This window comes from Cynocephalus volans, chromosome 5 (assembly GCF_027409185.1).
Source record: "Cynocephalus volans isolate mCynVol1 chromosome 5, mCynVol1.pri, whole genome shotgun sequence".
In the NCBI taxonomy this organism is placed as follows: Eukaryota; Metazoa; Chordata; class Mammalia; order Dermoptera; family Cynocephalidae; genus Cynocephalus; species Cynocephalus volans.
Window position 1 is genome coordinate 65,907,892 of NC_084464.1, and position 24,833 is coordinate 65,932,724.

At 34.6% G+C, this 24,833-nt stretch overlaps 1 protein-coding gene across 2 annotated transcripts in view; it reads right to left on the reverse strand.

Moving 5' to 3' along the window:
• The window catches only part of BMP5 (bone morphogenetic protein 5), a 110,321-nt gene extending 107,721 nt beyond the window's left edge, over positions 1-2,600 (reverse strand). For both annotated transcript variants that reach the window (XM_063098025.1, XM_063098024.1), the window contains exon 1: positions 2,111-2,600. In XM_063098025.1, the coding sequence (XP_062954095.1) occupies positions 2,111-2,600 (490 nt within the window). The remainder of the gene's footprint in view (positions 1-2,110) is intronic.
• Positions 2,601-24,833: the final 22,233 nt, after the last annotated feature.

Genomic DNA, 24,833 nt, shown 5'->3' on the forward strand with positions numbered 1-24,833 from the left:
GGTGATTGGTTGTAAGGTTTGGATATATTAGAAGGCATGGTCTAAGGATAATAAAACTGTGGTTCAATTTTCCTCAGAGACTATTTAGAAGAAAGTCACCTAGTAGCAGAATCAGTCTGTCAGTAATTTCATGTGAGACATTTAGTTTGGAATTGTTAAATGAAAAAGAAAAGATTTGGTTTGTTATTGAGGATAAATCACTACTCAGCAGGCAAGCATGATAAGTAAATAAATAAAGGTTTTCTAAAGCTTATATCCAATATTGTGTCTCTAGAGTGAAAGAATAATTGTATTTTTTGGTCTAGGTAATAAACTAATAAACTGCTGTGTTGTTATAATCCAAACAATGTAATAGAAATTTCATTGACTTAAAAATACAAGTATGCCTTAATGATAAAAAAATTTCTAGATTCACTGCACAAAGCTGTTCATTACTGTTTTTTACTTTCTTATTCTATGCAGATTTATAAAAAGTAATGGCACACAAATTCAAAAATTATTCTTTTCTAAAAAATTAAATACACCTCTCGTGAGTGATCAAAATATTTAATTACACAAACACATATTATTAGGATAAATTCATGATTGAGCTATTGTTTTTTAAAGCATATAACATAATACTTTCTTCTCTGTCAGACTTTGGATGACCCAACTGATTTTTTCAGTGATTTATTTTATAAATATGTAAATTAAGCAGGGTTGGAATTTTTCTATTAAAATATTGAAACTAATTTAAATTCTTGAATAATACTTTAGAAACGCTACAAAGTAAAATGTACCATGAGCCATATTTTCATGTCCTACAGTAGGAAAAAGCAATCAAACTAATTTGGAATTAAGCTATATTTTTAATAGCTTAAAAGTTCCAAATGAAAACTGTTAATTATATGTAGAAGAAAAGGCCTCCAGAACACCTGATTAACGCAACAAATGATTTCTTACTACAACTTAATAATGAGAGCTTTGTCTCTAGTAACGTAAAACATATGATTTATTAAGCATCTTATCCTTCATACGAGGATTGCTGAGAGCAAATGAACAGAGCATATTAGGCAACATATATTATAAAAGCATCCATGTGTTATTAAGATTTGTTGCTATCTGAATTTTCAAAAAATATTTCCTTTGAGATATTATATGAGGAAGTTTTTAGTTAGGTGTATAATAAAACATGTCAATTTTAAGTCAAAGCAGATTGTATGTTTTAAAATTTTTAAAGTTCTCACATTATAAGTTTCTTAATTCTTTCCAATCAGTTGTTTATTGGTAAATTTTTATTCTTCAAAAATAAAATACATTCTGTTATTTTCCTTTAAAATAATTGAAAATCGCTCAATAATGATGCTGCTATTTACAGAAACTTTCTATTAAATATTCTACCTCAAGTAAAAGGAAAACTTTGTATAGGTAAAGACCATCATAGCATGGTTTCTATTTCTCTTGTCTGTGAAAAAAATCAAGTAGATAAGACATATTTTAATCATTACAGTTAAGAAATGTGAGGTTGAAACTTTTTTAAAAAAATATTTTTCATAGAACTTCAGAATTCTTTTCTGGTTTCTTTGATAAGTAATCTCTCATAGTATTATTTGATCTTAGTTAATTTCATATCAATATTTTTACCATAGTTGATTCCTCTAGAAGAAAGTTTTTAAGTAGCATATGAATATATACTTATATGTTCTTTAAATTACTAACAAAAAAAATGAATGTCACTTTTATTTTCCCATCTGTAAGTGCTTGTTTTTTTTTTTTTCTTTTTTGCCCATAGCAAAGCTATGCTCATAAATTTCCCTTTTTTTAGAATATTGCCTTTTTATTTATATATTTAAGCAAGGTTGAGATTTTAACAAGATCTAAAAAGACACAAATCCACCCAAACTATAAGTGTTTAATTTTAGCTTTTCATATTAAATATACATACATAGGACTTTGTTGCCTAAGGCAAAATCTTACATTGCATCAATGAAAGAAAGGAAACAGAAGCTACAGAAGAGAGTTATAGAAAATGACTTTATATAAACATGACCACCTACCAAGCAGCTACTTTACCATTAGGAAAACTTCCACTTTGCAATAACATAGATTAACAAATAAATGAACAACATACCTAAGTTGACAAAGCTCATGACCATGTCAGCATCATTCAGAAAGTTGGTATCATGTAGGCTGGCTAGAGGAGGACTCTGGGTGGTCAGAGGATTCGTTCGAGATAACTGTATACGACGAGGATACCCATTGGGAGAGGCTGGGTATCCTTTTCTTGCCCCTCTTGTCTCTCCTGCCAGAGATGCCCTCACTGAGTATTCTGACTCTTCGGGATTTTCTTCATTGGCCATGGCATTGTATAGGTCCAGCATAAAAAGAGGCGCAGAAGACGCTTGCTTTCCAGGTGAAAATGGTCTGGGTCTGTGAGGCAAACCCAAGATAGAGAGAATTTCCCTCTGTATTTCCCGTCTTTCATGATTCCGTAGTCTTCTATAAATAAAACTGGAGTGAACATGATTATCTCCCAAACCTCCTTTTGCATAACCCACTAGAACCCAGCAGCTCCAGAGGAAACCCACAATACCCCTAAGTAAAAATACAGTCAGATGCATTTTTCTCCAAAAGAAAAAGTTGATATTTTTAGTTCTTCTTGTCCTCTTAAAAAAAAAAAAAAAAAAAATCTAAGTTCCTAGGAGGTACACTTTCCCAGTAGCTGAAAAAACAAATTTACCTATTCTTCATGACAGTGACATTTCTGAACACAACATCCTCACTGATTTTCCTGTCCTATTTTTAATATTTTGGAATGTGTCAATAGTAGTTATTTCTAAGAAAGCTGAAACTCAAATTTCAAATTATCCACAGTTGTTAAGTTTTTGCTGCACTGATGTAGCAGAAGACGGCTAATATCATTTGATCAGATGACCTATGCATTCCTATATGAATTTATGATAATCAGGCCTTTGGTATCTGAATTAACAAAAGTTGATCTTCTGATAAACCGTAGTTCCCAAAGTTATCTTCACATGCTCTTGAGTTCTTCTCAACCCTTGAGCTCTTTCCAAGACAAATCCTGATTTCTGAATCACAGATCTATGCTGATCTGCACCTTGGTGTTGTAATATATATTTGTCCGGCAGCTTGGTGATAACTTTAACATCTTTTGTGTCGTCTTAGTGTAAAATAAGACTCAAGGTTGTACTATTCAAGTAAATGTGTTTCCCTGAATTTACTTGAAATCCTTCCTGTAAGTCCATTCAATCCCTTTCTCCTTCTTACTGTTAATTCCACCTCCAGCAGGCACAAATATACCAGCCCTCTTCAAGAGAGATCTAAAGAGTAATGTAAGCACAACCCTGCTGGGAAAGAAGAGGCTTCTCATTGTAATTTGAAACTGGTAAAGCAAAAAGAACTTAACCCTTTTGCTACCAGAAAAGCCTCCATTTTCACAATTTTATAACCACATATCTGACAGAACAGTGATGCATGGGGCTTACAAGTTCTAGGGGGAATAAAAGCCAGTTTTCAAGTAGCAGGCTGAAAATTTTGCCACCCATTTTATATAGTATTCGCTTTGATCTTTTTTTTTTTAATGGCACACATTTAATACACATCTATATTAAGTCTCAAGTTGTGACTAAATTAACATGATATGTCTCAGTTCTATATCTGAGATTATTTCTAATTATGTTATTAAAGTTTACTTCTCAAAAATTAAAAGGATGGGTTGTAAATTGAGGTTACTTGTTATTTCCTAATGACAGCCAGAACTTTTAAAAATAAAATACAGTAGAAATTAATTACTAGTAAATATATTCTAGCTCCCAAAGTAGTAGTTATAATAATTCAATAACAATGATTAGATAAGCCAGTTTTAAGTATCCTTAAATATCAAAATTTTAAACAGAAAAGTGTATTCATGTTTCTCTTATTAAATCAGCACAGTGGAAATACAAATATCCTGAGATGTAATATCATGATTCTTAACTTTTAAGTTGTTTCAATTTAAATGTAGACAGACAAACAAATTAGATATTTCTCATAAATTATATTCAGTTCTTTGATTTGTTTTAACCCATGCAAATAAACACAAGTCAAATATTCTTCATGACTGCATACAGTTTGAAATTTGAGTTTTTAAAATTTGATGGGTAAAATGGGGAAAGTGCACACCTTTCTAAAATACCATACTTAATCCAAGGAAATGAGCAAAGTACGTGTTTATCCTTAATGTTTAATGCCTTTAAAATTTGGAAGTCTACAATGTTTTTGTGCAGCTATAATTTTCCTTACAAGCTCTCACTTAACCACAGTACTTTCATTGTCTGGGGTAGTATTCTGATACCAATGTAAATTTATCGAGCAAATTCTAGAACTGTTATGAAATTTTAATGTTTTTCCTTTGCACTACCTAGAGGCGCCTAGTTTCTTGTTTAATTTCCTTTTAAATATTTCCTCTGAGTGTATAAAGCAAAGCCATATTTCTCACAAGTCTTCAGTTTATTGGTGAACACAAGATACTGAAAGGACTTGCAGAATCTTATTGTATGCATCATTTTTCTTATACAAACTCACTGCACTTAAACTTGATAATGCTGTTTAATATCTGCCTTTCTGAAAACTCTTCATTAATAGCCATGTAGAATACCACAATAGCAGACCCAAATGCTCAGTTACATGGAACACCTTTGTAAAATAAATATCACAAAGAACAGCAGTAGTGAAGGTTGGAAGAAAGTGAAGGAATACCATTTCAATAAATGGCTTAAACTGCTAAAATTCTTGAAATTGTTTATTTGATATCCAAACCAAACTGGGAAGTTTTGGTCCCTGGTACAGATTCAAATCAATTACTTTAAGACAAAAAGCTTCTCCTCTGCGTTTACAAAACATATCCCAGATAAAGTAGGCTACAGTTTTCCTCTATATTTTAAAATAAATGATCAAGGTTATGAATTTGGTTCGTGTTTCTAGAGCACTGCATACAGTACAGAGTAAAAATTGGACACATCAGAGGGAGAAACAACTCTTATCTTCCATATGTGCTGGTTTTTTTCCTAAGATACATGTGAAAAATAAAAATGAGACTAGGTGTCATGAGTCTGAAAAAATCATTTTACCAAAGCATGATTTATAATATCAATCAGTGTAATTGTAATTTAATTGCTTAACCAGGCATATAGCCTACCTCTACATTGGAAATCAGTTGATAGCATTCTTGTTCAGAATTTTTAGCATCCAGCTTCTCCCCCTTCACCCCCCACCCTCGACCCACCTTCCCTTTCAACTCAGACTAGATTTGGCAAACATTCATCTTTCAAAAAGATCAACATGTGCAATGAAAGAAAATAATGAAAAAACGTTTAGGAATAAAGGGGAAATGCTAACCACCAAACGAAAAGTCAGATTTATTTTCAATTAAAAGTAAATGTATTGGGCTGGCCCCGTGTTGCACTCGGGAGTGTGCAGTGCTTGGGAGCACAGCGGCTCTCCTGCCGCAGGTTCAGATCCTATATAGGAATGGCCAGTGCGCTCACTGGCTGAGAGCAGTGCGGGCGACACCAAGCCAATGGTTGCGATCCCCTTACCGGTCACAAAAAAAAGTAAATGTATTTTACTGCATCATTTGGATTCCCAGGTAGATTTGCGTCTAAGTACGTGAGAGCAATTTGAAAGGTAAAGTATTTGTAACTGCAAGGTATAAATATTCCCAATCTCAGAGCATGTATTTAAAAGTTTTATAAAGCACTGAACATACTGAATAAACATATGCTGGGAAAGAAGAGGTGGGGACAGAAGAACCACTCAGGACATCACAAGAATTGTTCCTAAAGATACGCACATTTCAAGAAGAGAAGCCTTCATAAAAATCCACTTCTCACAATGCAGTATTTGCCTGCATGTACGTACACTAATGTAAGGGACCTTCTCATGAGGAACAGAGACAATGGAATCCATGAAAGAAGTATTTCTCCACTGTCACTCTTTTTGATCATTTTTATCTTTCCCTCACTAAAATCTGACACATTTAGTCCCTGGATATATAAACCAACTACGTGCAATCGAACAATTCCATCTTTTTGCTGCTTTTCAAAAGAAACTTGCTCAAAAGAAATTTGAAGCACTTGTGAGTCTGTTTTGTTCCAGAAGGATCTTTCTATTTCACTTCTGTTTTTTTGTTGCTGTGTTGTTTTCTCCTTGAAACAAAATCTCCTAATAGAAAGATATGACTCCAGTGAAAGGTAGATACCCATGTAAATATTACATGCATTCCTAAATTATCTCACAAATTTGAAAAATAATTCAAAATCATTTGAGTATGATCATAAACTCTTAAGCAGAAGCTGTCTTAGATTGTGTTGGAAGGAATAAGTAAAAAGGGTAGAGAAGCCACTCAAGAGATTGAAGAGGCTGGCAGCAGTGGGAGAATTCAGGCAAGTCATTCCCTTCTAGAGTCTTTTTGGTGAACACATGCACAAGTGCAGAACAGAGCAGCATCTGTTACATTAAATTGCCTTCAATTCACTCTCTTTGTGAGCCAAAAACATAGCATACATATAAACAGAGAATATGGTGTGTATCACAGTGGTCCAAAGGAAGGCAGAGCAGTGCTACAACACCACCATCTGACTTAGATTTGCCTGCGGTAACCTAAAAGGGATTGTAATCATGGTCAGTCTACACTTTTTGTCTATCTGATTACTAGTTGTTAAAAAAAAAAAAAAACCTTAGAAATGAATAATAATATAGTTACCAAAAACTTTCAAAATGTTTGGTATTATTTTTAATGGACAGTGACATTATTGAATAGTTTTAATTGAATGAAGTATTTTTCAATGTGCTTTGTATCTGACAAATAGACTCCAGTTAACTCATCCCAAACATTTAATCAGTTCAGTTATTTGGCCAGACGTTTTATTCATCATCCATAATGACAGATTTTAAATGATCAGAGAGGTTGACCATTAAGCAGTTATATAGTCAACTATGAAAGAATATCTTTATTTGTAGAGCATTTTATAATTTTAAAAACTCATTCACAATAACCCAGCATTTGGAATTATTTATTAATTAATTTCTTTATTCAACAAATATTTATTGTATTCTTGTGATGTGACTATCACGTGCTGTATGTCTTAGATACAACCAAAAAATTTAAACAAGGTTCTTGTCCTCACAGGGCTTACAATCATATGGTATTATCATTTCAATTGGTGTAAGGACATAAAATTATTTTTCAAATGCAGTTATTAATCAATGGAGATTTTTACTTTTTTTCTTGAGAGATATTAGCTAGAATGCAAGCTGCCTGAATGAAAATAGAAGTGAGTTTATTTGTTCAATAGTGCAAAACAGTACATATTAGTGGCTCAATTAATATTTGTTGAACACCTGATTTTTTAAAAAAGATGAACAATATTTCAGGGATTTTTTAAAGGGCAGTTCTCTCTAAAGCATAGTTATAAGGATTCATTAAGCTCAAAAGTTGAATTGCTGTACCTCTTAGTAGATAGGCTCCCCTAACCTACTAAATGTTCCTTTCATAAAGAAACTTTCTTATTACATATCTTATCACAAGTTATGAATCTAAGTACAAATTTCTATCAATACTAGACAGTTGTAATGACTCAGAAGGAAAAGCATTATGTGATGAATTACTTTAGCACTGCAAAATACATCGTTCTACCATTACAGAGAAAGCCCATTGAATTAAAGTAGCCCCTGACCCAAACGAGCAGCTTCTGTTCCTGTCAGTTAATAATACCTCATTCCTTTGAATTGTAATGACTTCTGTGTTTTGTTTTGTTGGTGCTATCTTTATGGCCCATAGTACAATGCAAGAAGCCCTGACAATGACTACTTTTTGTTTAATAAACATTAGCAATTAACACCACACCTGCAGGTATATACAGAGATAAAACACACTGTAGACACTGGGAAAAGGTGGGGTCTGAGAATGACTGGATCACAGAAAGAGGCACTTAATAAGGCACATTGGAGAGTACCAAAGTAGGAGTTTTTAAACCCACACTTTTCATACTTTACACTTTTGCAGATGGCTGACTCTAACTACAAGTATCTTACCAATATATTGATCAGTTCAAAACCTGTAGGAATATGACAGTTCAATGAAAGGCAGAACTTGCCAATTTACTACTATAATTCCCAGTAATAGCAAATTAATCCTCAGTGAAAAACAAAATCTATGAATGTTACTGATCATGACGTGCAAAATGAGACAAGTTGAGGGAAATTTAAAAATTACTTAATGCAAAATTGCCTTGATAGCATACTTACTATTATTTGTAATGTTTCAATTAAATGTCCCTACTTTTCCATAGCATCTCTTATTCAGGGAGCAGATGATATTTCATAGAATCTTCTCCTTAGGATAAATTTAGAACCTAACAAATTAACCCAAAAAAATATCACAGAAATTGTCTAGCAGCAATAAAAAGAACTTGTGTATATGTTACCCAAGATATTCTGCCTGAGAGCATATGAGCTCTGTTTCCTAATACATAAAACACTGAGGAAATTTAACTAATAATGGGAAAGGTGGACAATCATTATTAATATTCAAGCTGTAAGCATATAATAGCACTTTAACACAAAGGTTCTTAAACCAGGTCCCACATTAGAATCCCAAGCTGGGGACAGGGATACATTTTAAGAAATACTGATGGTTGGGCCACACCCAACACCAATTAAATCATAACTTTTGGGGAGGGGCCCAAGCATCAGTATTTTTCAATACTGATTAATATGTAGACAAAGTTGAGAACTCCTAAGGAATAGTCTTCACAACATTTAAATCACTGCACATACAGTGGGTTTCAGTATCATAATAAGAGTTTCCAAATTAAAACAAGATTTTTATTTTTCCTTTATTCCTGCTAAAATTCCACGGTATGTAACAAATTGCTATTTAAACAAATACACAGAGCTCACATCCAGAAAACCTTTTGCACCTCTTTATACACTGAATATTAGCATATTCCTTCCCTATCACATAACAAAAAATAAAATAGACAATCCCTGCTTTTCCAAAGTTAGAGGTTAGTTGTTTTTTTAGAACAATTTCCTTAAATATTTGTATTTGTATGCTGAGCTTAAAATGTAATTTCTTATACACAAAATGCTACTGCATTATACAGTGAATGAGAATTTATTTTTCAAAATGGCATCTACTTACTACACAGTTCTCTTTGCTCTCATTTGAAGTTCTTTCTTGGATTATAATATAATGTGAATCATGGGCCTCCTTTACATAAGCTTAAAATTCAATTAAAAAATTCAGCCATCTGAACTCACATAACAGGTGCCCTTTATGCCTATGCTGGACATGTTCCATTCTGAAATTTTCCCAGTTTTCTGGTTTTTAGATGGGTGTGTGTGTGTGTGTGTGTGTGTGTGTGTGTGTACGTGCCTCAGAGGTGCACATGTATATCTGAAGTTTCCATTTTCACTGGATCTCCTTCCCATCTTCATTTTCTAGTTACTTACTGTATTTAAAATCTATTAACTTTCTCTTCTTAAACCTTGCATTCTCTTTATATCTTTTGTTCCTCAGTTTTGCAATAAACTCTTTATCTCTGAGTCTCCATTTTTAAAAGTCTTATCCCTTCTAATTTTCTTATCTGGAACTCTCCTTCAAGTGTGTGACTGTTTTCTCTATCTCTCACCTTTCACCACCGCCCCCCTTCCTGCAGAGTGGGATTCAATCCTACCCTCCCCCATCCTAATCTCTCCTTCTTTCTTCCAGCACAGTTGCATATTCTACAGCTGCATGTTCATTAACAAAGCAGTGAGGACACGAAACTGCAGTATACTAATATTCTTCCCAACTGATAAATGCATTTACCCTTAAGCTGCTTCTGTGGAAATGAATTCAAATATTGTAGCCTATCAACCGAACTCTAGAAGATCAGTGTTTTCAGACTGAAATATAAATCTTTTTGAAACATTTCCAACTCCTTAAATATTTCTGGCCAAAATTATCAAAATAATAACAATAGCAATATCAATCATAATAACTCTGAATTTTAATAATATGCAGCCTCCTAATAAAAATACAAGAAAATAACCTCAATAGCTCCTGAAATTATATCCTAATGCCAGTCCACACTTAACACTTAGCATAATGGATAATTATCTTTGAATTCAAAGCATTAACTTCTTATTCTCAATATTTTTATATTCTGACATGAGACATATTTTCCTTAATAGGAAACTCTAATCCAATAGGCAATATCACTTAATACTATGTCTTCTAAAATGCCTTTTAATACTTTTACTCCTTTGCCTAGAAAAATATTCCAGATATAATGTTTATCAATTGTATGTTATCTTCCAACCATTTTTAGGGAAATAAAGTTAAGCCAAATTGTCTACAATTTCTACTGTAATCCAGGAATTTCTCATGTGTAGATATCCCACTCTTTAACATGTACTTGCAAACATGTTTCTTAAATCAGTGAGAAAGACTCATTAGGCAGATCCCAATCAGATAATATCCCTTAAACAGAGTGGGACAAATGTCAACATTCACAACTGGTCAGCCTTTTCAAGATCTGTCCAGGCGGCAAAAGTTATTTCCATGGAAATCTGGAGCAGTTCAAATACTCTGAGCTTTTACTTTTCCCAATCTACTGATTTCAGAGGGTGCTTGGCTCTACAATTATAAGCTCAGGAATATGCTAGCATAATCCCCTCTCCAAATCGGAGTATAAATTATCCATGTATACTGCAATCAGAATCACTTAGAAGGATAAAAGCAATAACTACGGGGGGCGTGAGCTTAAAACTCATTGCCCTTTTAATATTTCCACTATTATCTTTGCAACTATCCAAATGCCATCTGGATACTTAAATCATTCCAGTAGACACTCACCATACATTATCTCTTAACATGTGCTCAAAGAATGTCATAAAAATTCTTCAGTCCCCATTGCTTATAGTTTTTCCACTTCCATGAGTTATGCAACGGATGTTTGAGGAGCATGGTGCTTGGCAAGGAAAGTGCATGGAATTTACAGCAAGGAAACTAGATTTATACCTTGGTTTTGCCATTTATTGTCTGATTGACCTTGGAAACATCACTTTGGAATCCTACAACTAGAGAGTAACAGGGAAGAATCACTTTTCCGAATCTAAGTTTCTTTATCTCTCGAATGGAAAAAACAATACCTTACCATGGGATTGTTGAACTCATTAAATGAGAGAATGAATGAGAAAATGCTTCATAAAAATCAATGTGTTTCATAACTTATTATCATGGGCACATGACCAATAAAATTGAGAATTTTTTTTGGTAAACTTTTCCATTGGTTGGTCCACATTGACAAACTGAGATTCAGTGTTTGTGAAATTCCTGTTTAATCACCGATTGGGAGAAAAAGACTTACGAATTACTATGAAAAGATCATTCCACAAGATAAGGTTGTTATGTCTATGGATAGACAAAGCCAGAAATTTCATACTGTTATCTTTATGCACAATCTCCTAACATCTTGAAGGACATACAGTATTTTTCTCCTTGGTGATTTGTTTTATCAGTCCATCTCAAATCTGTTTCCATGGTATCCCAGGGCAGTGGAAAAAAAAAAAAAAAGAAAAGTCTTGTTTAACTAACTGCTCCTCCACTTGCAAGAGGAAAAATGGTTAAAATCCACATCTACCCTGAAGTTTTCCATGAATGTTAAGGGAGGTGGTCAGCTTCTGAACAGGATGAATGAAAACGGAAGAGTTAGCTTGCTCAGCTGTGATGCAAGCAAGCAGTATACAACAGACTGAGGGCTGAGAAAAAAGATCATCTGAAGCATTTAGGTAATTGCCTGAAAGGATGTGAAGTTCAACAATGGAGACGTTTACTCTACACAATTGAGAGCATTGGGTTTGGGATCAGAAGAATTGATTCAAGCACTGGTTTTGCTGCTGCCTACTTTGTTACATGTGAGAAAGGTCACTTAACACCTCTGCCTCAGTTTCATCTTAGAAAAATGGGTTATTAATAATATATATTTTTGATAGTTGTTATGATTCTTAAATGATACAGTATATGAATATCCTTTCGTAAATGTAAATTGTTCAGAGCACTGTCATTGAAAGGTGTATAATTTACAGACATATCACCCAAAGCATTTAGCATACTACTGCAAATTTACATTAAATATAGTGGTAAAGGGGATCTAGAGTATGCAGCATTTTCCAGACAAATTTTACCATGGAATTATTTATTTAAGGAGCTAATTGTTGTTATGCAAAACATATTCTAAGACATAGGATAAAACATAATGACGTTCTGAGAAAGAATCAATCTGTCTTGTTATAAACAGAGAGGCAAGATAACACAATGATTTAGATAGAGCCTATGCTCAGGAACCAGACTGAATTTGAATCGTGGCTTTACTACTTCATAACTGTGTAGCATGTTCTGCCTAAGATGCCTAATCTATAAAATGGGGATAATGACAGTTTTCATCATTTAGGGTTTTATGAAGCTTAAATGAGTTAATAAATGTAACAAGACTTAGCTCGGGGCCCGGCACATAATCAACAATAAATGTCAGTTGCCATTAGATTTTACGATTTCCCAGAGGACAGAACTTTCTTCTTAGAAATTATCGTAACCTCATATTCTAGCACATTGTTTGCCATATAGATGTCCAATAGAATAAATGTTCATTCATTTGTTTAAAAAATGTCTTCTATGTGTCTACCCATAGCCAAATGGCAACTATTAAAAAATATTAATAATTATTTACAGCTCTTATTACTTTACTAAGATAGTATCCAAGTCTAAGAAATGTATGTCATGATTGTGACTGGTCCAAACAAACTGTTATCACATTGATAACATGGCTCAAAAAAAACGCATACTGCAGGTTAGTACACAATGGTCAAAAGCCTTATCTCCTGAATAACATTTTATGTCGTGAACTGTAACAACCCTAGGCAAGTGTACCAGACAGCTATAACAAATGTGAATATAGAAATACGTGCTTTCAATGGTAGTCCTCTTGAATTGCAAAGCTACAGTTTCACTTTTTCAAGTTATATAAATTCCTTGAGAAATATGACATAGAAGTAAGCAGTCATAGTATGAGTACAAGGTGTAGAAATCAGTTCGTGACTTTTACTCTTTCTCTTCCTTTCACTGACCAGCCAGAGACTATTTGACCATCATTCCCACTCTTAAATTGGGAGGCAAGAGAGTAGGAGAAAGACGGAATTAAAACTAGTTTAACTTGTTCTGTCCTAGAAATTTTCTTAGGTTAGGTGATGAAGGACCTTTAAATGAACAAATAAATCATTTTAAATGACTTTGCTACTAACATTGATAGCGGAAAAATAAATGCATTTTTATTGATTTTGATAAAATTGAATATAAAAACTTATTTTGGTTCACCAAGTAAAAATAGCTATCATTCAAATATGTAAAGGTTTTGTTCAAAAGTTGTTTTAAAATTAGTTTAGTATTATTTGCCAAATATAGCCCATTCATAATTTTTATATATAGTAGATGGACACGGATAAAATTCCTAAGTTCAAAACGTAATCATGATAAATTTTTTTAAAAATTACTTTTTCCCATATTTGTGAGTGTAAAAATGAGTCTTTTGGTGTTCAGACCAAACTCAAAACAAATCCCTAAATTTCTGTTCTAGAATTTTGATGCCAAGCTCTTACTAAGGAAGTAACAATCCACAGCACTGTTGCAAAGCTCAAGAAAAAAGTGGGTTTTTATACAAACACGGACAGGCTCTGACCATCAGTGGCATTAGAAGGCGCCACCGTAATTGCAGTCTCCTTAAGACAGAACTTGTTTCAGGCAAAGTAGGAGAGCCAATATTTTGTATTTTAATTAAGAAACCTGGATTTTGTTTATAATAATTGACTGTTAAGTCAATTCTTGCCAGGATATACTTGTAAAAGAGAGTTTTTGCCTCAAGTAAGCTTTCATTTAAGATTTTGGAACAGATTTAGAATTTCAGATTGAAATCTTTTTCAGTGACTTATTTTGGCTGCTTTTATTGTAATACTAACTAATAGCTTAAGAATATGTGTATATTTTAAATCGGTGTCCATAAATGTTTATTATTTGCTTCTTGAAGAAAACTTAAAAGCATAATGATGGAAATATATTGTCTGCATTGAACATGAAATTCAAATTGTTTCCCTCATTAATAGTTATACCTGAAAATAAATCACTGCTTGCATAGTGTTATAAAATGAATCAATCAATATTCAAGACAGAGTAGAACACCAAAGAGATAATCTGATAAATAAAATATTTTAGATGTAAAACACTCATGCTGACTTTGACTATGTCTCATTTTCAGCTGTTCAGATCAAGCCATTCTATACAATAAACACTTTAATGCTCCTATTGCCAATTTTTTTCTCCTCAATCATAACTATGTTTTGCTACATGTGATAATAGTAGTATTGTTTAATATTTGTTTAAAAAGACAAATAGAGGCAGAATACATCTGAGAATTTTACCTCTAGAAATGAAGTTCCAAAGAAAACCAAATGGAACACTGCCACCTTTTGGTTATATAAATTGTAAAGTTGCAGACGTTTACTGTAGCCTTTTTTGGATGGAAATGTTTAAACATACTTTCAACTTTTAGAAATAGTAATCCTATCTCCATTGGTATGAAAATATGCATCTTTAATTTTTTTTGTTTGTTTGTTTCTCAGTTAATAGTTCTTTTTAAGTATTTCAGTTTCTATTTTGCTAAGTTTTTCTGAAAACTCTTGAACTTTAGAACCTGGAAACAATTCTTCCTGCTTATTTTGCAAAGAATGGAAAGTAATGACTTTGTAATGAAAAACACAAAGGAACTTTTATGTCCTAGGGCTCTGTTGTGAACATTTCTATTACTTCTCTTTATACCAAACCACACCACTACCCTACAGAGCAGGATTTTGCAATGACACACTCAAATTCACCCAAGCACTAATTGCATTTCTTTCAGCTAGAAGGATTTATGCCTTCTCACCCCGTAATTGTTTTATGTATACAGTTTTAAGTTATAGGGTAAAAAATCATACAGTAGGTGCCTAGGCTCATCTAGGGACTAATTGGCGGGTGAGAAGACGTGCAGGGCTATACACAGATACAGATTTCATTTAGGACAGTATCTGAAATTATGAGGTTGTCTAAGCATGGGGACAAAACAAAATAAGGAAAATAAAGAATGGGAGAGAAGACAAGCATCAATAAATAAGGTAAAAGAAAGAACTGATTGAACAAACAGCAAATTATAGTATTTTTTTCTCAGTCCAGTTCCCATAAACTATTGAACAAACAGCAAATTATAGTATTTTTTTCTCAGTCCAGTTCCCATAAACTACTGACTACTAACAACGCATCCCTCTAGCTATAAAGGTAGAGAAACAGTAAATTACATGTAACAAAAATAATGAGATAAAATATATGAGGGTATTTCAAAAGAAGTTCATGGAAAAAATAGAATTAAATGTTAATATGAGACTATCCATGAACTTTCTGAAGTACCCTTGTATAGATGAACTTCAAGGAAAGAACGAGAAATTCCTAGGAGCCAGCAACAAAGAAGAAATGCAAAACCAGAGAATCTGTAAAATGACTCAGTAGATGTTCAGGGGGTTATCAGGCTCAGGTAAAACCTCATGTCTAGGAGCTGCAGATTAAATGTCCATTTGGGGACATGAACATGACCTTGGACATATGCAAGGTTAGGAAACATGAGATCCCTATAGAAAGCAAGGAAAATGAAGGGTGACCCCTGAGTGATAGAAGAGAGGGATGAAATCACAATACCTAGGGAAGTCTAGGGAAGTAACAAGGATATTTTATTTGGCCTGAGGATCTAAGCAGTAAAAATAAAATTCTCCTTCAGAAATTAAAATAAAATCCTTCATGTACTATGTTGTCTATAAGGATAGTAATAGAATTCCCAAGCCTGGAAATGAAAAACTAGTCCTAAATCAATTGAACAAACACAACATAGCATTACTTCAACAACCTAGAGTTCACCATATTTTAACATACAGGGAAAATATTTTTATTAAAGAAAAGTTCAAAATAAAAAATTACAAACCACATAAGAAAACAATCTAACATGAGCAGGAGTCACCAAATAAAACAGCAGGAGGTATTGCATATCCAAAAACCGGACAGAATAAAACCAACTGAAATAGGCTTTTCAAACTATGCTTAAAATGGTTAAAGACTCAACATAAGTCAAAGAAACCATATTTTTCTAAAAGCAGGACATTAAGAAAAGAATAGGAAAATTTGAAAACTGACCAAAACTTATAGAAATAAAAAATGTGGTCACCAAATTATTTTTAATAAAATCAGTAAATGATTGAACAGATTAGACAAAGTTGAAGGGAAAAAATAATGAACTAGAAAATCGATCTGGGAAATTTATCCATATATGCTACAAAAAGATAAACAGAAAGAAATATGAAAAGAGGTTGTTGAATACCTCTGAAAAACATTATGGCAGATTTCTCTTCAACAAACAAGGATTCTGTCTTTCTGCAATATTTACAAACAGACTTCAAAAACAACTGTCCTACTAGTTATTGCTATAAATACTCTCAAGTATTGCCTGAAATAATCATAACAAAATTTTCCACAGCGCAGATAGCCAAAGAAGGTAGCTTTGAAATTGTTAAAATTAAGAAGTTTCACGTGTCCTATAACTTAGACATTTGAATTCCTCAAAAAAATTTTAGCTTCGGCTTTGGGTCCTGATGAATATGATAGCAGCCTCTAAAACAGCCCATGGTCTTCCTGCCCTAGAGTAATGCTCTCCCCTTAAGTGCGGGCTGAACTTACTGCTGTGTTTCTAATGAGTAAATTACAGAAGAAGTAATGGGATGTTACTTCCAATGTTTATAAAAAGACTGCAGCTCCCAACTTGGGTGCTCTCGCTCGCTCTCATGCTTCTCTCCGTTGGATCATCAGATGTCCTGTTGTGAGGATTCTCAGATAGCCTATGAAGAGGCCCATGGTGAGGAAACAAGACCAGTATCATCAACCACATGTGTGAGTTTGGAACGCTATCTTCTGAGGCCTGCCAGCAGCCACAGGAGTAAGCTAGGAAGCAAATCCATTACATGATACCTCAGCCATAATCAATTTAACTGCAGTCTCATGAGAGACCTTAAGCCAGAGGTATCTATTTATGCTGTTGTCAGATGCTTGACCCACAACAAATGTGAAATAATAAGTGTTTGTTGTTTTAAACTTCTAAGTTTGGGAATATCATAGTCCATTTGTGCTGCTATGACAAAATACCTGAGACTGGGTAATTTAGAAAGAGCAGAAATTTATTTCTTACAGTTCTAGGGACTGGGAAGTGTCTGGTGAGGGCCTTCTTGCTGTGTACCTACGTTCCAGAAGAGGTGAACACTACATTCTCTCATGGCAGAAGACAGAAGGGCAAAAAAGGAACTTCCAGCCCTCTTATAAAGCATTAATCCATTCATAAAGGCGGAGCTCTTATGATTTAATCACCTCTCAAAAGGCCCTACCTCTTAATACCACCATGATGGGAATTAAGTTTTAACATGAATTTTGGAGAGGACACATTCAAGCAGGGAGTAATTTGTTATGAAGTAGTAGTAGTTCTTTTACACTCCCATCTAGCAATGTTAAATGGCTCTGATGGTGGGGCAAAGAGATGTGGCTGAGTTGGGATGAGCCTGTATTCCCAGAACTCAATACAATAAAGCAAAAGATGCTTGAGGGTTTTCCATAGACTAGATATGGGCCACAGGCAGGGGTGAGTCAGTGTGTTGAGTCATGTTAGGGCCTAGCCCACTGCATTAGTCCATTTCTGCTGCTTATAACAAAATACAAGGAATTGGGCATTTTATAAAGAAAACAAAATATATTGCTTGGAGTTTTGGAGGCTGGGAAGTCCAAAGTCCAAGGAACATATCTAGTCTTCCTGGCAGTGGCTTTACAGCAAGGCAGGGGTCTCACGTGGCAGAAAATGGTGGAGCAGAGAGAGAGAGAGTTCCTCATGCACTGTCTTTTTAAAGCCCTAGAATCATTCCCCTTGACCACCACTGTTAATCCATTCACTGTGGCATGGTCCTACAACCCAATCACCTCTTGAAGGACACACCTTTCAATTACCATGATAGGATTTCCCACCCTCATTCATTTCAATCTACAGCACCCACAAAGGCTAGCTAAAGAGTGAACTGGCTACAGTAGAGAAGAGTTAAAAGCCACCCCTGGATTTCCAGAGACTACAGAAGAAATAAACCACAGGTCAAAGAATCACCTACATCAAGAAATAGTAGATGAGCAGTCTATGCTGATGGAGGGCAGCAGTGGGTCTTAAGAATCCACATGAGCACCTTTTCATATTGCCGTTGGTCATTTGTAGTCTCCTTGGAAAAATGTTTATTCAGGTCTTTTGGCCATTTTTAAATTGAGTTGTTGGGCTTTTTATGCTAAGTTGTGTAATTTTCTTATATATTTTGGATATTAACCTCTTGTAAGATACATAGTTTGCAAATATTTTCTCCTATTTCATAGGCTACCTTTTAATTCAGTCAATTATTTTCTTTGCTGCGCAGAACTCTTTCAGTTTAATATAAGATCACTTGTTTATTTTGCTTTGGTTGCCTATGTTTCTGGTGCCATATCTAAAAAATCATTGCCAAGACCAATGTCAAGGACCTATTTTATCTGTGTTTTCTTCCAGGAGTTTTATAGTTTCAGGTCTTACGTTTAAGTCTTTAATTCATTTTGAGTTTTGAATATGCTGTAAGACAAGGGTCCAATTTTATTCTTTTGTGTGTGAATATCCAGTTTTCCCAACACCATTTATTGAAGAGACTTTCCTTTCCCCCTTTGTGTGTTCTTGGCACCTTTGTCAAAGATTAGTTGATTGTATAAGCATGGGTTTATTTCTGGGCTCTTTATTCTGTCTCATTGGTCTATGTGTCTATTTTTATGCCAGTCCTAGACTGCTTTGATTACTATAGCTTTGCAATATAGTTTGAAATGAGGAAGTGTGATTCATCCAGCTTTGCTCTTCTTTCTCAGGATTGCTTTGGATATTTGGAGTCTTTTGTGGTTTCACATGGATTTTTTTTTTTCTATTTCTGTGAAAAATGCCATTGGAATTTTGATAGGGAATGTATTGACAAACAATGGCCAACAAGTATGCAAAAACATGCTTAACATTACTGATTATCAAAGAAATGCAAAACAAAACCACAAGGTATTATCTCACATCTATTAGGACGGCTATTATCAAAAAGGCAAGAAATAGTATAGGTAAGGATGTGGAGAAAAGGGAACCTTTGTACACTGTAGTTGGGAATGTAAATAGGTACAGCCATTATGGAAAACATAATGGAGATTCCTCAAAAAATTAAAAATAGCATTACTGTGTGATCCACTAATCTCACTTCTGGATACATATCCAAAGAAAATCAAATCAGTATTTCAAAGATATATCTGCACCCTCTTGTTCTTTGCAACATTATTCACAACAGCCAAGATGTCGAAACAACCTTCATACTTCGACAGATGAATAGATAAAGAAAATGTTGTATGTACATACAATGGAATATTATTCAGCCATAAAGAAGAAAGAAATCCTGCCATTTGTGACAACATGTATGAGCCTAGAGGACATTAGGCTCAGTGAAATAAGCCAGACATAAAAAGACAAATACTGTATGATCTCGCTTATGTGTGGAATCTAAGAAAGTCACCCTCATAGAAGCAGAGAGTAGAACAGTGTTTGCCAGGGGCCAGAGGGTTTGGGGGGGGGAGGAAATGGGAAGATATTGATCAAAGGGTATGTATTAGTCCATTTTTGTGTTGCTATAACAGAATACGTGAAAGAAAAGAGGTTTATTTGGCTCATGATTCTGGGACAGCTGCATCTGGTGCGGGCCTCAGGCTGCTTCTGTTCATGGCGGAAAGCAGCAGGCAGCCGGCAGGTACAAGCAGATCACATGGCAAGACAAAGCAAGAGAGAGAGAGAGGAGGCGCCAGGGTCTGTTTAAACAACCAGCTCTTGCAAGAACTACTAAAGCAAGAACTCACTCACTACCCCCAGCCCCCAGGGAGAGCATTAATTCTTTCAGGATGGATCTGCCCCCATGACTCAAACAGCTCCCAACACTGCCACACTGGGGATCAGATTTCCACATGAGTTTTGGGAGGACAACATGTCCAAATTCTAACAGGGTACAAATTTTCTGCTACAAGATAACAAGTTCTGGGGATCTAATGTATAGCATGTGTGGTGATAGATATATTCATTAATTTGATTGTGGTAATCATTTCACAATGCATACATGTATCAAATCACATTGTATAGCTTGAATATATACAATCTTTATTTGTCAATTAAATGTTTCAAAAACATCCACAAATTTTTTTTCTTTTGTAAATTTTTCTTTACAAAAGAAAGGGGTCAATGTTGAACACTTGCAGGCCCAGGGAGCAGAGGAGGACAAAGTAAGCACCGGAAAACTATCAAATAAGAAATAACCTGTTGCTCTTTCTGGCACGTCAGTTTCCTATGGATGCCATAACAAATTACCACAAACTGGGTGGTTTATAACAGAAATTTATTACCTCTCAGTAGTGGAGGCTAGAATTTCAAAATCAAGATATCAGCAGGGCCATGCTCTCTTCGAAAGCTCTAGGGAAAGGATCCTTGTTTGCCTCTTCTAGTTTCTGGTGGTCACAAACTTTGATGTTCTTTGATTTATAGATGCATCACTCTCACAACCTTCTTCCCTGTGTGCTTGTCTCTCAGGAAACCTGTCACATTGGATTTAAAGCTCACCCTAATCTGGTATGACCTTATCCTAAGTACATTTCCAAACAAGAACAGATCCTGAGGTTCTGGGTAGACATGAATATTTGAGGACTCTAATAAGTCAGTACATTTCCCTACCTCCTCATCACTCAAATTCCCAGAGTGGTCAGAGAAGGCAGTAAGTTGTGAAGGAGGTGAGCAGCCAGTGAGAGGAAAAGCTTCTGACCCCTGCCGTTCCTCTTTCCAGCTTGATTATGCACCTTCATTGTGTGCCAGCCTCTGCCTTGAAGTCATATTCACCTGCTTTCAGCTCCTCAAACTTGCCATTGCTCTCCCTTGCTATAGGGCTTTTACATTGCCATTCCTTCTACTGGAATACTGTTCTCTCTGACACCTGCACGTCTAAATTATGCCTGTTCCTTCAGCATTCAGATGAAATATCTCTTCCTAAGGACTCAAACGCTACTCTTTAGTCTTGTACCAGACCATGGAAAAGCTTTTATGATAAAACAAGCCAAAATATAAGTTATGGTAATAATAATAATACAAGAAAAATATATAGAGAGAAAGACAGATAGCTAAGCATGTGTGTGTTGTGTATGTGCATACATATACACACATACATATTGTTTAATGCTATAGTAAACTGTATCTGCTACAGCATTATTCCATATGTATATGTATATACACATGTGTATATAAATTTAATTTCAGGCATTAAGATAGTTGCCAAATGTGCATTTTTGGAAAAAATTTATTTTTTTATTCTGAGATTTTTGCCTTTCATTTTTTATGTTAAAATGTATTTTATGTTCGTACACTATAGTGATAGCAAATGGCAGTTCTTTTTTTATTGCCCTTAATTGACAAAAATAAATAAAAAATTTTAAAGCTGGCAATTTGGTGACAACAAAATTTGAAACTTTATTGGCTTATAAAATCTAAAAGTCTAGGAATTGCAGAAAATCTAATGATAAGACTTTCCTATGTCCCATTAGAGGAGTGAAAACTTGGAAAAATACCAATCAAATAACAAAGAGATTCTCCTTTCACTAAATAAAATTGCCTGTTATCCTGTGTTTTTGCCTCTGTTATTCTCACAGCTATTAAATTTGTTTTTATTCCTATATTTACCTTCGATCCCTACACCATATTTCTCAATCCACTCACTCACTATCACAGTCCAAATGGTCACTTAATTCAGTGCCGCCCTTCATAAAATCTCTGAATTCCTCATCTCCTTAAATGTTTAGCATTCCCATCTAATCAGCCTACTTCCTCAGGTCATGCCCACTGTCTGCATTCTCTGCTTCTGCTCACAGTCACGCTGTGTCAGCTGGGCCCCCCTCACTACTCCACAACTCATTTAGTCCTATTACCAGATTGTTGACTCGGTATTTAATATTTTCACAGGGGCTCCTTTCTTGCTCAGTCACCACCAACTTCCACCACCATTCTATACTTACTGTACACATCTTTAGCTGATGCCATAATTTATTGAGAAGTTTTTACAAACCTGAAATTAATTCCCCTTCTACCCCAAAATGATTCTGTATTCCGATCTATTTTCTTTTCCTCTTTTATGTTGTGAAAAGAGGTGCCCCTGAATCTCTTCAGTGCCCTGCAGTTGCAATGATTCCACACCATCCCAACCTGCCCAGCCTTATCCTCCGCCTCTCATAACCTTTTTAATGTTTCTACCATCCTTTGTCAGTCATCTGCTTCTTCTTATCAATGTCTGAATACAATACAAACTGTTTTCACCTGCCATTCCCTCAGATTATTATTCAATCTCTCTCCTGTCCAAATTTCCACCATTTTATCACTAAGAATTTTGTCAACTACTAGTATTAAGATTTTGTCCCCACAACTTATTAACTGAAACTATTTTCTTACACATCAACTCTGATCTTTTAATTATAATATAAAATAGATTTTCTCCATTCTTGAGTTTTAACACCGTGGTTACAATATTTAACAATCTGTCCCATTATTCACCATGAAACTTTTTTTCTCTTGAGTTATATGGCAGCGATTTTTCTTCTTTCCTTTGTATGTCTAGGAAAGCCTCTGATGTATCCTTTTCATTAGCTATTTGACCTCCTCTGCTTCTCTAAGGAGGTTAGAGAAAGCATGTTCATTCAAAGGTAGAATACAAGGATGGTTGTAGCTAGAGATAAGGCTGGAGAAACAGCATGAACCAGATCGTAAAGGGTCTTGGATCCCATGCTATAGTTTTTGGACTTTATCCTAAAAGTTATAAGGAACTTCTGAAAACTGTTTAGGAGTATATTATAATTGAAAAATTTTAAGTCATATATTTACTTTATATACTCAGGTGGGTAAATATTTAACATTCTTTTTCTGTAACTCATTTCTATCTCAACTTCGAAACTCCATTATAAGACTTCAGCCAATTTTATGGAAAAATAGTAATTTCAAATTTAAATGCTTTCTACCTTCCTTTAAATGCTGTCTTTCCTTCCACTCCTCTTTCTCTTCAGGGGGTATTTAATTCATAAAAGACATCTGATCTCTGGACACTGGCAACTGTCCATGCTGTCATCTACTGAAATGCAGAGTCAAGCATAGCAACTGAGACTGTAATTGGGCCAACTGGATGGATATTACAGTTTACTAAGAAAAAAGAAAGAGAAATAAGAGCAAGTCTGAGGAAGGGCCAGAATGGAGAATGTTATCTTTTCAGGGCCTGGGTGACAATCAGGAGATTAACTCAAGTAGGCAAATGAGCATCTGGGGTCTGGAGCTCAGGAGAAAGATCTGCTAGAGGTGGCGATTTAGGATTCATCAACAAATGCCTGGCAAAGATAGGAGCTTAATAAACACTTGGTTAGAAAATATTAGAAATGGTGGTTGAAATCAGAGGAATGCAAGTGTAGAATAATAGGATATAATGGCCAAAAACAGAAAATTAGGAAATACTAATATGTGTGAAACAGGTTAAGGAAACATTGTTCTTTAAATAGCCAGATATGTAGGAAAAGAAACAAAGAAATAGTAGTGTCACAGAAACCAAGATAAGAGAGAGTTCAAAAGGATGAATTAATTACCATTATCAAATAGTTCAGTGAGGTCAAGAAAGATAAGCAATAGAAATTATCTGTCCTACAAAGCCACAAAGAGATCATCAAAGACCTTTGCCTAAAAAAATTTTGGTGGAGGGGACTAGATGGAAACCAGATTTCAACGTGTATGGAAATCAAACAATTGGAATAAAAAATGGAGACAACTATTTTACAAAAAATTTGAAGAGTAAAAGGAAAGAGAGACAGGTTTGCTACCAAAGGGAACATTCAGGTGAAAGTTTAGATAATCGGTTGCATTTAAAATTGAAGAACATAATTTTTTCACTAGTCGGTTAGCCAGCCTCAGATAGACCTTCGGTTAGAGTCTTCCCTGCATTTGGTACATCACCTTTATCAAAGTCAGCTGCTAAATGCTGTGAATTCTTTCCCTTTAGTGGTTTTCACACTTGCCCTGATCTTTTATTTTATTCTCCTATCAAGATTCCCCTAAAGTATAATAAATTCTTAGTCTTCTTTAAGTCACCTTGTGTAACACTCTTACATTAACTTATTAAAGTACTACTTTGATCATGTCACACAACTTCATATTTTTTTTTAGTACTTTCCTAGTTCCTATTAAATAAAGCAAACACTTATTTATGGAGACAGAAAAAAAAAAAAAAAAAACCTCAAAATTGTTTGCTCAGTTCAAACAGGACCATACCATTGCTCATGTCATTCCCTCTGCCTGGAGATAATACCCTGTCTACTTTCTCTACTTACCCACATTCCACTCACCATCTAAGACTCGGTCCAGATGTTGTCTCAACAATGATATTTGCTTTGATCTCCTCAGGTGGAAGAGATCTTTCCTGGACAATTTAACAGTCCTGACTTTTTACAACTCCTGTTACACTTTTCACAGGCTGTTTGTGTTGAAGTTATTGGTGTGTTTAAATCTCCTATGAGACAGTAAACAACTTGAAGCAGAGAACATGTCTGTGTTAGA